Source organism: Sarcophilus harrisii, chromosome 2, assembly GCF_902635505.1.
Source record: "Sarcophilus harrisii chromosome 2, mSarHar1.11, whole genome shotgun sequence".
Taxonomy (NCBI): Eukaryota; Metazoa; Chordata; class Mammalia; order Dasyuromorphia; family Dasyuridae; genus Sarcophilus; species Sarcophilus harrisii.
This window is the reverse complement of record NC_045427.1, coordinates 532,719,332-532,731,735: the sequence shown is the minus strand read 5'-3', so window position 1 is coordinate 532,731,735 and position 12,404 is coordinate 532,719,332. Positions and strand designations below refer to the sequence as shown.

The 12,404-nt window shown below is 32.5% G+C and overlaps 1 protein-coding gene across 1 annotated transcript in view; it reads right to left on the bottom strand.

The window, feature by feature from the left end:
- Positions 1–12,404, bottom strand: part of TTC23 (tetratricopeptide repeat domain 23) — a 102,691-nt gene that overhangs the window by 28,918 nt on the left and 61,369 nt on the right. The window contains 1 exon segment of the mRNA XM_031955516.1: positions 886–991. Coding sequence (XP_031811376.1) covers positions 886–991 — 106 coding nt within the window.

Below are 12,404 nucleotides of genomic sequence, written 5' to 3'. Positions count from 1 at the left end.
TATTTAGATGATATATTTATATAATATAAAATACAATATAACTTATATAATTGATTTTATATACACATACATTCATATATTTTGGTTGGTATTTCATGATTTTCCTTACCCTAATCCCTTTTCCCCCTTTTTAAAATTTTTTGAATACTGGAATATATCCCAACATTTTCAAATTATTTCTACATGTGAAGTTTCAAATAAGTAAATGTGCCATTGAAATTCACCCTCACTATCATTATGGGTAACTCTCTATACTCATATCTTCCTCCCATTTCCAAATTCAAGAATTCTAAAAGTATAGTACTCTTATCACTCATGAGATTGGGAAAAAGCCAAACAAAAAATGTCACAAGGAGCTTTTTTCATTTGTGATATCTTGGAACTATGATAGTGCATCATAACTGAAAGCTTAATTCTTTGGGGAATTTTGAGGCCAAGATTTCAATAGGCAAGGAGTCTATCTGCTAGGTCAATTGCAGCTATGCCAACAACACAATGATCTTTAAAAATAGATCCCTTTAGCATGAAAGCAAATTACTCTTAAGTTCAACACTGAGCACACAGTTTCTGGGAAGTTCTAAGGGTTGTCTCTCTTAACTCTTCCAGAAGATTAACTCCTACTTAAAAGGAAAAGAATTGGGTAAAGAGGGAATACAGGGGGATACAAATCAAAGACCTCCAGAGTGCCCAGATAAAGAACAGAATGTCATTGACAGAAATACTAAACCAACCAATAAGAAGACTCACAGAAATATGCACTCTTCAGCTGTACTGCAGCTTAGTTTTGGCTTCTGTTCAACTCATTTAAAAATCAACTTAGCTAAACTGCATTATATATAGAAATATGCAACATGCATGTGCCCTTTACATTTTTAACAGTCTCACCATTGTGCTCAGGTCTTGAAGAGGCAAAGGCAGCATGGGCAATTGAGAGTGCTGAGTCTGCTTCTTCTTCTGCAGAAGGATTTTGATTCTGGATGATGAGATGTGCCTATAACCATGAACAGAGGGAACAGTTATGTTTAAATGACATAAATTTTAAAAGATATGACAGCCTTGCAGAGATAAACATAAAGCCAAGAATCTTAAGATCATACATTCAGTATTGGAAGGAACGTAGAGCTCTCCTAGACCCACCTCATTATTTTACAGATAAAGAAACAGGTTCAAAGGAGTTAAAACAAATTGGCCAATCTCATATCTTTTACGTGCCAGTGGTGGAATTGAACCTAAATCTTTCCCAAGTCCAAACCCAATTCTTTCCCTCTATACTACAATTACCATACTGCTTCTTTATTTTGAAGACCTACTGTGTAGTATACTGTAATTGACTCTACAGGTGATACAAAGAAATGCAAAGTAATAATTATTATAACAAACTTTCATTACTTTAAAGTTTTCCAAGTACTTTACACATATTATCTACTTTGAACTTGATAACCTCATTTTATGGGTAACAAGACTTAGAGACCTTAAGAGACCTTAAGACACATAATCAATAAATGTCTGAGACAGAGTTTGAAATCAGATCTTTCTGATTTTGAATCCAATACTCTATCTAATCAGACATTGTGTCTTACTTAGCTTTTGTCCTCAAAGAACTTAATAATGTGGTTGAGAAAAAAAGCAAAGATAAATGTAGTTAAATTAAATTAAATTAGTTACTCTAGTAAAGACTAGAATTGAAAATAATTTAAGGTAACAATACAAGAGATGTCACAGGAGCAAATGACTAATTGTCAACTGACTAGGTAATCAATAAAATTACTTGAATAAATTCAAAGGAATGAGAAATCACTGTGGCTGGAGTAGTATTAGAAGGATTCATATAAAAGGACAAATTAGCTCATTTGGTAGAAAGGTAGTGAAAAAGAGCAGGGCTAGTCAAGTTAGATAACTAAAGTGAGCAGAGTAATGGTGAATGGTGATTTTTACATATAAAAAGTAGTTTAAAAATGAAAACCAGAAAGATATCATAAATAGAGAGTAGGCTTCCAAGTCAGGAAGAATAGGATTCAAGTTCTGCATTTGGAACATATTACATATGGGAATGTAGACAAATGACTTAACCTCTTGGTATCTCACACAACTATTTTAAGGTCTAGTTTTGCAGAGTAAGGGCAAATTTACATAAGTTGAGGTAGTTTTCTTGCTAGGAGGTTCTAGTTTATACCAATGCTATTACAATTTTGGTCCTCTTCAAATGGTTATTGAATTATGAATGAAGACTAATGCCATTATGACCACAAATATGTATTTTTGAGATTGGTGCAAGCCAAGACATCACCAGGAATGTCATTGGTCGTTGAAAATGAAGGATGATGTTTAACAAATATTGGATTACTTGCCATCTAGGGAAGGGGGTGAGGGAAAGGGAGAAAATAGGAATACAAGGTTTTGCAAGGACTAATGTAAGAATTATCCATGTGTATGTTTTGAAAAATAAAAAATTGAAATAAAAGAAAAGAAAATGAAGGATGAACAATAGTGCAGTGAATGAGGTAAGAGAATCAGTTTGTGACTCTGGAACATAGGGTTTTCGAGACTTAAAGCTGGGAAGTATTTTTGAGGTCATCTACTCCAGTCTTCTCATTTTTTACAGGCAAGTAATCTGGAGCCCAGAGAAATTATGCGATTTGTCCAAGAATATATGAGCAAAATGTAAAAGAACTGGGATTTAAACACAAGTCTTCTAATTCCAAATCCAATTTTCCTTCCTACACTGGTGTTTTCTCATTTTAAGTGATTGATTTAGAATCCATCATTTCCACTATGTTGCTGGCATAACTATTGTGTTTCACTCAGTTAAGCCAACTATTCCAGATTGTCAGAAATATAAAGCCAGAGTTATCAATAGCTTGTAAATGAGCTTAAAACCTCTAAAATTAAAAGTCTTTAGTAATAATAGCTAACATTTAATTCTTTAATATTTATGTATTACATATACATGTATACATATATATGTATATACATGGTATATTTGGTTCTTTGCAAATATTAAAGAATAAATGTTATGTATATACGTGTGTGTGTGTGTGTGTGTGTGTGTGTGTGTGTGTGTGTATAAAATCCTACCAACACCACTGGGAAGTAAGTTGCTATTATCTCTACTTGACATTGTCACTTAAGTAAAGAGCTATTAAGTAACTTCTTCGAAATCACCAGGCTAGTAAGTATCTAAAGAAGAATGAGAACGTAGATTTTTCTGACTCCAAATTTACCATCAAACTGCCACCTCATTCCCCACAAAATGCTAATAGTGGATTTTATACGATATGCTAGACATAATAGGCTTTCATAATCTGATGATATAACAAATACATTAGATACCTTTAGATAAATTTATTATTTTATATAATAGAGACTGAACTAAGATAACTTCAAGGACCCCCAAATTAGTTATGGGGCTTTACTTGACCTTAAAAGGCAAGTCTTGGGAAAATAATTTTGAAATTCCTGACTAACACTAAACACTTTCAAGGGCTAAAATAAACTTTAGTTACCCAATGTCAAAACATAATTTACTATTCATTTGGGAAAAGTAAAAACTATTTTAAAAAAGAATGAAAAATTTGGAGCAAATTAACTGAGTTTTGAGTTGTACTTTTATCCTCAGAATGTCTTCAGGAGAGATTTTTGTTTGAGTAACAGATGTCATTTTTATAGCACAAGGTAAAAATTTGTACAGTCATTTTTAAAAAATGTGTAACATGTAATACCTATGTCCAATATGTAATACCTATGTTCTCAGATCTCCACAAAGGCATAAGTTGGGGTCTCATATCTCTTAATTCCAATCCTGCTTGATCTTTATAATTTTATTACTGTCACTTTTTATCTTTTTGGTATGAAGTTATTCTTTCAAGTACATTGTTGTAGTTACTGGGAATATTGTTTTCTTGGCTCTGTTTATTTCACTCTGGATCAGTTCACATACAACTTCTCATGTTTTTCAGAATTCATCACACACATCATTTCTTATAGAATAGTACTATCCCACTACATTCATGAACCACAATTTACTTACCCATTCTTCAAGTGATGAGTATCTACTCTGTTTACAATACTTTACTCTTTTTAGCAATACAATGATCTAAAACAATTCCAATAGAATTGTCATGGAAAATACCATACACATCCAAAGAAAGAACTATGGAGACTGAATGCATTGAAGCATACTATTTTTAGATTTTTTTCTTTCTTATGGTTTTTCCTTTTTGTTCTGATTCTTCTTCCACAAAATAACTAAAGTGAAAACATGCTTAAAATGATTATATGTGTATAACATATATTAGATTGCTGGCTAACTTGGGGAGAGGAGGAATTTAAAAATGAATGCTGAAAACTATCTTTACATGTAATTGGAAAAAATATTAAGGGAAGAAAAAAATTTAAAATAACCCCTTCAATACTTTGCTATCATAAAAAGGGCTGTTATAAATATTTTTGTGGACTTTCTTCTTATCAACAGCTGCCTTAGCATATAAGCTCAATAATAAAGTCTCTGATTTGAGGAACACAGACATTTTAACCACTTTATTTACATAATTCCAAATTGCATTCACAAAATGGTTATAGCATTTGCAGTGTGATATGAATGTTCAAAGCTGTTACATTTGTCTTATTATTAGTGACTTGGAAGATTCTTTCATTTGGTTTTGAATATTTTATAATTCTTTTGAGAACTTTTTATTTATATCCTTTGACCAGTTATCTATTGTGAAATGGGTAATTGTGTGTGTGTGTAAAAATAAAAACTGTTAATATATACAAAACCCTAATTAGAGAAGTCTGACACAAAAAAATTTTTGTTCACTTGACCATTTCCCTTCTTATTCTAGGTACATTAATTTTGTATGTGCAAAAGTTTGTAATTGCCTCTATCTCTTGTTTGGTTAAAAATATATCTCCTACCCATAGCTTTGAGAAGTGTATAATCTGTTTCTTTTTTAATTTTTTAATATCATGATCTTTAATATTAAGATCACTTAAAATATGTTGTGCAATGTGGCATAAGGTTTTGGTCTAATTTTTGCCAGACTGCTTTTCCAGTTTTCCAGAAGTTTTTTTAATCAAATAAGGAGTTTTTTCCCTAGGTAATTTGTTTTCCATTTTATCACATACTAGCTCATTGAGTTATATTATTTCTGATTTTCTCTTGTCTAGTCCATTTAATTAAACTATCCTTTATTTTTAAACATAACAGATTAAGATTGCTGCTTTATAATATAGTTTGAGGTCTATAAGTGCTATTTTCCCTTTATCTCTACTTCTTTTCATATCTCCCTTGATAATCTAGGTCTTTTGTCTTTCCAAATGAATTATTATTTTATCAAGTTCTATAAAGTCTCCCTTAAGTAATTTGATTGGTATAGAATTAAAAGTGCAAGTTAATTTTGGAAGTATTGTCATTTTTATTATATTTGCACAGTCTGAGTACTCCTCTAGCTATTTAAGTTGTTCTTTATTTAAGGAGCACTTATATACACTTAATATTCTGTAAGAAGATATGTAAAAACAATTTAATCAAATCTCTTGCATTAAAATCAGGAAACAAAGTTTTTCAACAATAACTCTGAACTTTAATCTGAACTCTTCATGATTTTTAAAACACAGCAAATGACTATATCAAATATGCTAATATAGTTATCACATTATCAAATCAGTTATTGATTAAACCTTAGTTATGCCGATCACCAGATTAGGAAAACACTTAAAGCCCTTATTTTTGTTATTGTTATTATTTACATTCATAAAATATAAGAGATTGAGATGACGAAAATATTCATGATATTTATAGTACAAGTATAATCATTTACTCAACAAGTAGAAACAGGATGGAAGTTTAAAAATCCTACAGTGAAATTATATATTCTTTAAAAAATAAAAAATGGATACTGTTTTAGTGCACTGTTTAGTCTGGTAAAAGAACAGAAGTACTCTCTTTGTTTGCATGACAGGGTTGAATGGTTTGTGATTGCAACTAATGTGAATAATTTTTAATATGAAACAATGAGTTAATGGAAATGAATTTTCAAGTTGAATTTTCAAAAACTAACTTGTGTGGGTATCTGTGATGATTGCAGATATGATTATTGATTTTTTTTATCGCTATTATTATCCCTCTAACTATACACTTTCCTCTCCCATTATTTGGGTTTTCAATAACCTATTTATATTTCTCAGATGTCATCTTGAGATATGGGTTGACCTTAGGATTCAAAATTTCTATTTTTAAATTGCACATTACAATTTTAAATATTTGATAGAATCCTATGAGTTTTTTTGCACTTGTTCTCCAATTACATGGAAAGATAGTTTTCTACATTCAACATTCGTTTTTGTAAGATTTTGAATTCCAAATCTTTTTCTTTCTTGTCTCTGCTCCTCCCTTCCCAAGGCAGCAAGCAGTCTGATAAAGGTTCTACATGTGCAATCATATTAAAATATATCTCCATATTAGTTATATTGTGAAAGACAAATCAGAACAAAAGGGAAAAACCGCGACAAACAAACAAACAAAACAAACAAAAAAGGTGAAAATAATATGTTTTGATCTGCATTCAGATTCCATAGTTCTCTTCCAGATGTGGAGAGTCATGAGTCTTTTGGAATTGTCTTGGATCACTGTATTTCTGAGAAGAAATAATATAGTTGATCATCACATAATGTTGCCATTATCATATACAATGTTCTCTTAGTTCTGCTCATTTTACTTATCATCAGTACATATAAGTCTTTCCAGGTTCTTCTGAAATTTTCCTGCTCATCATTTCTTATAAAACAATAGTATTCCATTACATTAATACACTACAACTTATTTAGTTACTTCCCAATTGATAGTTATCTCTTCAATTTCCAATTCTTTACTACCACAAAAAGAGCTACTACAAACATTTTTGTACATGTAGGTCCTTTCCCCTTTTTTTATGATCTTTTTGAGATATAGATCTTGTAGTGGTATTACTAGATCAAAGGTCTGCTCTTTGGGCATAAGAACTCTATGATTTTGCTGTAGTTCAAACTTTAGCATTATGCTATTATCGGTTCAGGGAATTGGAGATGACAAGACTTTTTTAAGCCATGCTATCTCTCTTCATATATTCAAAGGACTGTCATATGGAATAGAAATTATTAGGCATTTTTCTCTTGGATCCAGAAAATAAAACTAGGAGCAGTGGGTAAAAGTTAAAGAAAAGAAGGTATATTTGAGCTATATTTAAAACTCTCTAAAAACAGCTCTTCAAAGAAGAGGATTTCCCATTACATCTCATCCCATCTTTTACTTGAAGATGAAATAGAAGCTGTATAAATACACACGTGGGCATTGTTGTAATGGGTATTTTCTGCTTCAGGCATTGTTTGTCCTAATTCTGTGAGGATTAGATTCTAACTCTGTAGAGTGCTCCTTAGTGAGCAAAATACTTCTACTAATACAGATTGTAACAGTCTGCAATTTCTAGTCTTAACACTTTTGCCTATGGCACTGATATGTTAAATGACTTGCACAGTTACCATTTGTATGTATTTATATTAATGTGTGGCACTGAAATCAACTCATTCACTTCAATATCTGTTTCCTCTCTGCTATACCATGCTACTCTCTATTTAGTTATATTATTGTTAAAATAGGCTCCTGCATCTTAGTCACCTATGAACTTAGTCACCATTTATAAAATGTAATCCATGGGAAATATTTTTCAATTTATAAGGTGATTTAAAAATAAATTTCCAGAATACAATCCTTAGCAAATCAGGGATCACCTGCATGATGCATGATATTAATCTCTAAGGATCTAGAAGTATTTCAGTATTACATCATATCTCACATTTATACAAGATAAGTAAAAGTAAGATATCAATTTTATATATGGAACCATCAAGATACAGTCAAGTCAGTTAATTGTTTAATGTTCCAGTATAGCTAGTCAAATCCAAGCATGCATGTGCCTATTATTTATAAGATTGTAAGGCTACAAAGACAAAAACAAAACAAAACCCAGACTCTGCTTTCAAAGAGCTTATAAGAAGTGTTGCTTTGGCTTTTTGAAGTCAGATATGTGTGTCAAAAGTGAAAACACTTTGAAAATTGAGTCTAAAAAGTGATGTCATACTGAAGGTTAGACTTCAAGCAAATTCACATAAACTCCTGAAGGAATATTCAACAGCCTGCTTATTTTAAGGTGCAAAAGCATTCAATAAACATTTAGCAGATGTCTACTAAGCTGCCATGCAACAACTGTTATGATAAACCCTTGAGAAATTTCATTATCAACATAAAGTAAATAAAATCTTCTCTAACTCAGATGTAACTCTTGATAAGTATTTATCCCTTCATATCTGTAATAATACCAAGGAACTGAATTTATATTCGAATATATGTCACAAATCATTCAACTGTACTGTTAAGGAAGGAATCTAAAAAATCAACCACAAAAAAATAAAATTTAAATCAGATACCTAGCTGTTTTTTGGAAATTATACTTAAAATGATTTCTGTAAAAAGTTCTTTGTATTTTCAGAACCTGGAATAATACCTTCCTTAAAGTAAATGCTAAATAAATGTTTGTTGAATTTAAACCATAAAGTAATTTATCTTAAAAATGATAGAGCTTCAAGACTTTTCCATAACATACAAATTATAACTTCAAATTACATATTGAAACAATATATTAACTCAATCCTTGAAAAAGGATTTTATATATAGCAGTAGGCAATCAAGTCCACTCTTTCAAATTTAAATTTCCCAAAAGTTTTTCTATTTATAATTTAGAAAGACTAAAGAGAACAATCTTACAATTCAGTAGTAGTCAATAACTGATTTTAGTTAGTCTAAAAGATTATGTTCAACAATCTAGGTGTTGCTTATTTTTGCTTTCCCATTGGTGAATTTGTGTCTTTAGGGGAAAAAAAAATTAAATAGCCAAAGAGAGGAAAAAACATCATTTAAATCGATCTACACAGATATATAAACTCACTTCTCTTTTGAAAAGTATCATTAAGTTAAAATATCTCTAAATTAATAGAAGCTTTAGGGCAGTAATGCAGAAGTGGGAAGGAAAAAACAATTTGGAAATAAATAAACAAGGAAACACAATATAAGAGAAGTTTTTGAGCCAAAGATTTTGGAGATATCTATATTAAGGTTATATACATATAATTATGGGCTTTTGGAAGAACATACTTATTGAAAATTTCTGATTAATTATTTAAATTGTGACAAATCATCACCAATAAAACAACTTCCCATAACAACCTGATTTACATGAGGAATCATAAAAAGAGAAGATAGCTTTCCAATGGAAGCCTTATTATTTTGCAATTAAGTGGGCTATGAGAAAAATATTTTGTTGGGAGGTCAAGATATCAAATTATGTTGTGTAAATAAAACTACTTTTTTTTTACTGACTATCAGGGAGTGTCTGGGGACTTAAGAGTTATGGCAGAAATTTAGCTCATCATCATGATTAGCTAGCTTAATTTGTAGCTTTACTCTCACTGCTGGTTAAGCTGGATGTTTTTCAAACTTATCCTGGCAATAATCAGCTGGAAGCTAGCTCTGATGTACAAGGAAAGGTCATTTTACAATCCAGTCACTGTTACATTCCCTCTCCCTTCTATTCCTTGTAGGGTAACCTTCCATGAAACAACTTGAGCCTAGAGGCATGAAGTCGTCCACTTCCTAATTGAGTAAAGAGAGAAAGCTGGAAACCTTCTGTCCATTTAAATGAAATCACCCAAAGAAAAGCAATGGTGTGCAGAAGACATTCTAAAAGCAGAATAAGAATAAAAACCAAAGCAGATTTCCTCTAGAAATCTGAGACAGAACCCAAGGAAAAGGTTCCTGAATTTCAAATCATCTTTGCTGATGAGATAGTAAGATTAACTTCCCTATATTAAGAAAAGTTAGCATCAAAAATAGACATTTTAGAGGCTTGTCTTTTCTCTCCTAAAATGAAGAAAAAGCACTACTATGTTCTGTTTTGTTTCTAGTTTTGAGATTTTAGGGGGATATTCAGGAAAGCAAAATATTTTGGATTTGAGTCTAGATCCAGTTCATCAATCTCCTCAGAATCCATGACCAACTTAAATCTCTAATCTAGTCACCTCAGAAACACAAAGTGTTCATCATCCCCCACAATATTCCACTTACGTGATCTTATTCTCTGTTCATTCTAACTCACCTTTGCCTTACCTGTCCTCAACACAATCCAGGACTTCCTCTAGCCATAAACCCTTTTCTGAATTAATTTTCTCTGCTTTCCCATTTAGATCCATTCAATTCCATTCTTTCCTTTCCTCTCAAATTCTTTGTCCCCTTGTCTCCTGATCTTTGACAAACCCTAACCAAAGATTATAGTCACTCAGGTAACTTGGCCCTCATTGCAGTAAGGCAATGGTTTTAATCCTGTTTAATTCCAAGTCCCACTCCCTTCAGAGGCTATTTTAAACTCTATCTTCTTTCCCTAAACCTCCTACTGCCCCTATCTTCTCAACTAAGGACTCATCTAATATTTTGGCTAGAAAACAGAGGCCATCTCCCATGAGCTCCATCTTTCCCACTTTTTGACATCTCAAAAATCCCATATCATTCCCCATTATCTTTTTCTTTTACTCCAGGCTCTTCTTCAAGACAGGCACCTCTTCATTTAGCCTTGATACCATCCCTCTTACATTTTTTTGCAGCAGATTGCCTCTTCAATCATTCCCCTCCTATGATCTTCAGTTTCTATCATTCTGCTCATTCCTTCCCTGCTGCTGACAAACATGTTCAAAGCTTCATTATTTGGTGGGGAGGAGGGAGGAGGAACTTTACCAGATTCTTCTATCCCCTGATATTCTTTCATCTCTTTTCCTTTTTGCAGACAAACTCCTATAAATATCTGCCTACCTTCATTGCCTTTATTTCCTTTCCTTTTATTTGAATAACTTGACTATTCAAAAGTAATTGCTATCTTTAAAATTACCAATGATGTCCTCATTGCCAAATTTGACAATATATTCTCAATCCTTATTCTTCCATCATTCTTCCACCAGTTTCTTATTCTGAACCTGCTAGGGAAGGAGGGAAATACTATTCCATTGTGCCTCCCTCCCACAACTCCATCTCCATCAGTTACCTCTCCTGAGACTGCTCCTGAGAGAGAACCTACCACTTTTCTCTAGCCCACAATGAGGAACTTTTGTTCTCACCCCACCAAATTCTTCCCCAACACATTGAGTCTGAACCCCAACTTGTCATTACTCATACACTTGATTTCTGTTCCACTATCTTTCTCTCTCATTCCCATCTCCCTCAACCTAACTCCTCCTAAATTCCATTCTAAAGCCAACTACTATACTCTCTGCAATGCCTTCTCTATGGGTAACAAACCTGCTTCCATCTCAAACTTTTCCCTTTCCCATTCCTTCCATCTTGCATTCACTAAGACCTGACAACTCTTCTAATGATATAGTTTTCCTGATCACTTTCTGTACTTTTATTCATAATCCCTGACTCACTGGTCAAAGTGGGAGTTGGACTATTTCTTGCTCCCCATAACCACTTCCAGGATCTCCAACTCTCTTTATCACTCAGTAACCTCTCCTTTTTTGAAGTTCATTCAATCCATATTTACTACCCAAATATGGTAGTTGGCCTAAACAAATTTAGAGCCTTGTTCACAGGCTTTCTTTCTTGTCCATTTCCTGCTGTCAGATTTACAAACTTTGAAATACATACTGATATTCCTTCAAACATTCTAACCTTCCAGTTCATCAATTTACTCATTTCCCTTTACCTACACTACTTTACCTCAGCTACTTGAAAAGACAGTTATGCCCTAAATCTTGCCATCAACCAGGAGTGTTCCACTTTCATATTCATGAACTCTGAAATTCTCTTATCTAATCATAAATGGTTGTCATCCCATTTTTCTTTCCACCTTGCACCTTTCAAACTTATCAGTCAGTGAAATAAATATTTATCAAGTCACCATTCTGTTCCAAGACTGTGTTAAGCACAATATAGAGAATACAAAAAAGATGCAAAAGTCAGTACTTTCCCTGTAGAAGCTCACAATCTAATGGGGAAGACACAAGCAAAGAAGATAAACAAACAAGCTATATTCAGGGTGGAAAAATAGGAAAAATCAATGGGATTTTAGCTGCAGCTTGCAGGGGGCCAAGGACATCAAGAGGTGGAAATGAGGAAAGAATGCATTACAGACATGGAAGATAGTCAGGGAAAATGTTTAGAGCTGATATATGGAATGGTTTTCTGTGAGGAATATAAAGGAGGCCAGTATAACTGGATCACAGAATACAACTGAGGATGGAGAGAAGTAGGTTGTAAGAATATTATTAAATGGGAAGAGAAGGATTTTATGAAGAGTTTTGAATACCAAACAAAAGATTTTGTAATT